Here is a 5,273-nt window from a genome sequence, read left to right as displayed (position 1 = left end):
CTGCTGAAACCTGCTGCCAGATGGTGCTGTGCTATTCAGGTAATTAGACACCCAGAAAAATGGAAATGTGAATATCTTCTGAACAAAAGGGAATCAAATATTAAGTGTAACTACAAAAAAAACCCCCCAAAAAACCAGAAACTAAAACCTAACAAGGTCACCGTGAGACTTTCTTCTATGACTACAACCTACGGACTAATTAACTGAGAAAGGGGGGATGTGGGCAGAATACACAGAAGCCCAGCATGGACCTCTTAGTTTTCTGGGTGCCAACGTCAGTTCTGGGAAGGCTGTAAATACCCTGCTGTGACCACACAGTACACAGTCGCGGCAACACCCTAACTACACCTCTGACCCAACAGGGCACTCGCCTAAGCTGCCCAGACCTGCTTCCACACATATGGGACACCACGGAGGTTAAAATAAAACATGGTTCTCACTTTTGAAGGCGGCTGAATTTTAATCTCCTGGGAATCAGATGCCGAGTCTGACTTGGTGCCTCCGGAATTCGGTTTCTCCTTTTTTCTCTTCTGTTTCTTCTTTTTCTTTTTGGCACCCAAATCACCTCCGGGACTCCTGTTAGGAAATTCACAGGGTTTGTAAAAACAACAACAGGTCATTATGTAAAATCTGAATTGCATGAAATTAATCATTTAGGAAAAACACATGTTATACACAGGAGGGAAAAACTACGTTAGGATGTGCAATATTCTGATTGACAAACATATATATATATTTTCAGATGACCAAAATACATATTTTTCATCTATATTTGGTCTTGATCCATGGTTCCTGGGTCACAGCTTCCAAACCCCTTGGAGTTTCCTAAAAGATTAGAACTTTAAGGTAGGTGTCCCTTATGTCATGTTAAGAAGGTCACTTCTCGAAGCACCTAAGGATGGGCGCAGGTCGCCAGGGGAGCCAACCCTGTGATTAGAGGGCTGGAATTTTCAATCCCACCTCCCTGACCTCCGGGAGGGGAAGAGGGGCTGGAGGTTGAATCAAACACCAATGGCCAATGATGTAACCAATCATGCCTATGTAAGGAAGCCTCCATAAAAACCCAAAAGGATGGGGGTTCAGAGAGCTTCCAGGTTGGTGATTTCTCTCCACGTGGAGGTTTGGGGACAGTGGCGCCTGGAGAGGACACGGAAGCTCTGCGCCCCTTCCCCACACCTTGCCCTGGGCACCTCTTCCATCTGGCTGTTCCTGAGTTACATCCTTTTATAATAAACAGGTGATCTAGAAAGTAAATGTTTCTCTGAGTTCTGTGAGCTGCTCTAACAAATTGACCAAATCTAAGGAGGGGGGTCTTAGGAACCTCCAATCTGTAGCCCGGTCAGAAGCACATGTGACAACCTGGGTTTACACCTTGGAGGGGTCGGGGGGGATAGTCTCGTGGGACTGAGCCCCTAACCTGTGGGATCTGATGCTGTCTCTGCATAGACGGTGTCAGAACTGAGATGAATTTCAGGACACCCAGCTGGCGTTTGAGAATTCCTTGGTGCTATGTGGGAACCCTCCACCCCTACCTCCCCACTGGAACTGGGTCCAGGAACCCAGAATAATATTAGTCTACGCTCAGTCATCCTGCAGGGTGCTTAGATGTCATTTAAGCAGGAAAACTGTAGCAATATTTATCACCAAAGTCAAATAGCTTTCACAGGTATCACTGCTCCACTAACTTACTTTTAAATCAGCCTTTTCAGGGAGAGATAAATGTCGTAAAATATTCCATTATAAACATCTCTTGGGCACAATAAACCACTAATCTTGACACAAGAGAACCAAAGAAAGGGCATCTCTGCAGGGGGTGGCATTTTTCCTGATAAAGATTTTTATTAGAAGGATTAACAATAAAAAAAACTCTACAGGAAAAAAAAAAAGTTCACTGGTAAAACATTTCTGTTTGGAACCCTTGTCATATTAGAGCTGTACTCTTCTGAAAGAGAAAAAGAGACACAAGGAGATTTAAAATTTCCCTTTCTTTGGGCCTACTCTCCCACAGTATTCCCAGAAGGTAAATTCAAATTTTGAGTCAGAGATTATTACTGCATTATCCCCTGATGCAGGGAAAAGTGATGGAAATAAGCAATTCTGTTCTATTGTTCTTAATTAGCTCTATCTGTTCCTATTTTCTTTCTTGAATTTTTGCCTAATTATCAAATACATATTCATTATAAGACACAAATGTCATTAATTAACAGCCTTATAACAGGGTCCCTCAAAGGCAGTTCTTCTGGTATAAATTCTTCTAAAATAGCCTTTCTTCTCTAAGCATGCCTTCGTTTTTACTACGAGTAAGTTTTCAACAAAAACTGAATCTTAAACACACTATTTTGAAACTTGGCTCCTTTTCTCCTTCCACTTAACAAATGTGTCTTGGATTTCTTTCTTTCCATGTCAGGATATATTGAGCTACCTCATTTCTTTTTAGCAACTGGGTAGCATTCCATTGTGTTAGTATATCATATTTTACGTAACCATTCCTATATAAAATATGCTGCTGCAAAAAAATATTCTGGTACTTACATCTTTGTGCATTCATGCTAGTTTGTCCAAAGGTGGAAATGTGAGGTCAAAGTGGATAGTTAAGCCTGCTTTACTAAATATTATTCCAGTTTCCACTATACCAACAGTAAATCAGTTTCTGGTTCTGAATACAAGGAGCTTGGAAGTCACCACTCCATCCCAGCAGACTGAAAAATCAACAGTTCTTCTGAGATCCCTAAGGGTGGGAGGCAGGGACACAGGACAAACTGCTGCCCCCAAGATTGGAGAGACAGCTTCTGGGAGCAGAGATTCACGCGTGGTAACCTCCATGGGAGCCAGCGCTCAGGCAGGAACCCCGGGACCGCAATTCACAAAGTCCATGTGAACAAGACCCAGAGTTAGGAGCCCAGTCACGGGTCTCCCACGCTTTTGTGAGTTTTACCCTCAGGAGCGCAGTCAGGTTCCCACAGTAGAGAGCGGAGAAAAATCCCCTCGTGCTTCCGGTAGAGGGAGGGGAAAAGGAATCATTTCTGAAATAGGCCAGACATTCTGTGCTTCTTAACAAGGCCTGTCCTCAGCGGAAACTAGTCAACCAGAGCCTAAGCAGCTGGGCTACGGTCAGAGCTTAACTAACCTGGGGAAAAGAAATACCTGGCTCCAGCCCCCATTAGCCATCCTGTTCACATATGTGAGCTCACGGTCCAGAGGCACTGGCTCACTAAAAGACTGAGGCTGGATCACAGGACCCCGCAATGCCTCCCGCCCCACACGCCTCACCACCACATGACCAAAGGCCTACTTACAGCAGTTCCTTTCACCCAGGACATCATGTCTGGCTATCAAGAAAAAACTACAAGGCATTCCAAAAGGCCAAAAACGCGCTTGGAAAAGATACAACAAGCATCAGAGCCAGACGTGGCAGGGACGGTGGAATGATCAGGCCTGGGATTCGAAACAACTCTGATTAATATGCTAAGGGCTCAAATGGACAAAGTAGACAGCACGTGAGAACAGATGGGCAATGTAAGCAGAGATGGAAATCCTAAGAAAGAACCGAGAAGAATCAAAAACGCTGTGACAGAAATGAAGAATGTCTTTGATGGGCTCTGAGCTTGAGGATACAGCAGTGGAAACCTCAGAGACCCCCCCTAAACCTGAAAAGCAAAGAGAACAAAGATGGAAAAAACAGAACAGAACATCCGAGGACTGTGGGAAAACTACAGAGAGTATAACATACGTGTAATGGGAGAACCAGAAGGAGAAGAGAGGAAGAAATGGAAGAAATACTTGAAACAATAATGACTGAGGATTTCCCCAAGTCAACAGCAGGTGCTAACCCACAGGTCCAAGAAGCTCAGAGAACACCAAACAGGATGTTGGTGCCCAACATGCCCCAAAAATGGCACCTTGGCGAATCATTCTCAAAATACAGAAAATCAAAGCTGAAAGGAGCCAGAGAGGAAAAACTACCTTACCTGTAGAAGAACAAAGGACCGAACAGTAAATGAGAACAGCAATTTCCCTATGTCTTTGCCAGCCCTGAAATATAACCATTCTTTATCATACCTGACAATCTGATAGGTAGAAAAAATTTTCACTGTAGATTTAATGTTCCTTTAGTTAACCAGGGGTGAGGCTACATATCTTTTTCTTTTAATAAATTTATTTATTTTATTTATTTTTGGCTGCGTTGGGTCTTTGTTGCTATGCGTGGGCCTTCTCTAGTTGCATGAGCCAGGGCTACTCTTCACTGCGGTGCGAGGGCTTCTCATGGCAGTGGCTTCTCTTGTTGCGGAGCATAGGCTCCAGGCGCGCGGGCTTCAGTAGTTGTGGCACGTGGGCTCAGTAGTCGTGGCTCGTGGGCTCTAGAGCGCAGGCTCAGCAGTTGCGGTACACGGGCTTAGTTGCTCCGCAGCATGTGGGATCTTTCCGGACCAGGGATTGAACCCATGTCCCCTGCATTGGCAGGCAGATTCTCAACCACTGCGCCACCAGGGAAGCTCTACATATCTTTTTATATGTTTACAGAGCATTTATATTTTTCCACGAATAGCTCATTCATATTCTTTTTCCATTAGCCATCTTAAGAAACAATGATTTGTAGGTGCCCTTTATAAAAGCATGGATAGAACTTGTCATTTATTAAGAATTTTTATTTTGGGCACTTTAATCTCATTTAATCCTCACAATAGGCCTATGAGAGATACTACCCTCTGCTTATATTCCATTGCCTAGTTTGTTGTCTATTATTTAGACTGTAAATACTTTACACAGTTTAGTTTTTAGCATTCCACTTAATTTATGGTATTTTTTCCTGTACAGACACTTAAAAATTTTATGGGGTCTAATATTTAAAATTTTTCCCTTATGGCTTTTTGGCTTTCAAATCTTGCTTAGAAAGTCTTCCCAATTCCAAAATTACATAAGTATCCTTGTATAACTTTTTCTCTTTTAGCTTTATGACTTTTGGGGAAAAATATTTAGCTTTCTAATTCATTTGGAATAAAGTACGTAGAATGTGAAATCCTGTATTCCTACTTTCCAAAAATACGTTTCAAATACAAGAAAGCCCCATTATAACATAGCTTGTTATTACAGGGGTCACGCTGTAGCACCCAAAGACAAACAAGCAGATATAATAAGAGAGGCGGAAGTGCCTACTCGTTGGATACAATTGCATGGCAAGGCCTTGTTGCCAGACGCTGCTCCGGGTGCAAGCGGTTTCGAAACGTCTGCCAATTCTTCGATGCTTCTCCCATTGAGAGGTGGGGGTCTCTTTC

At 43.2% G+C, this 5,273-nt stretch overlaps 1 protein-coding gene across 1 annotated transcript in view; it reads right to left on the bottom strand.

The window, feature by feature from the left end:
- Positions 1 to 5,273, bottom strand: part of NMT2 (N-myristoyltransferase 2) — a 69,548-nt gene that overhangs the window by 34,204 nt on the left and 30,071 nt on the right. Inside the window, exon 2 of the mRNA XM_007460882.1 lies at positions 441 to 583. Within this exon, the coding sequence (XP_007460944.1) occupies positions 441 to 583 (143 nt within the window). The remainder of the gene's footprint in view (positions 1 to 440; positions 584 to 5,273) is intronic.

This window comes from Lipotes vexillifer, unplaced genomic scaffold (assembly GCF_000442215.2).
Source record: "Lipotes vexillifer unplaced genomic scaffold, Lipotes_vexillifer_v1.1 scaffold534, whole genome shotgun sequence".
Classification (NCBI taxonomy): Eukaryota; Metazoa; Chordata; class Mammalia; order Artiodactyla; family Lipotidae; genus Lipotes; species Lipotes vexillifer.
The sequence above is the reverse complement of the archived record's forward strand: the minus strand, read 5'-3'. Positions and strand labels throughout refer to the sequence as shown.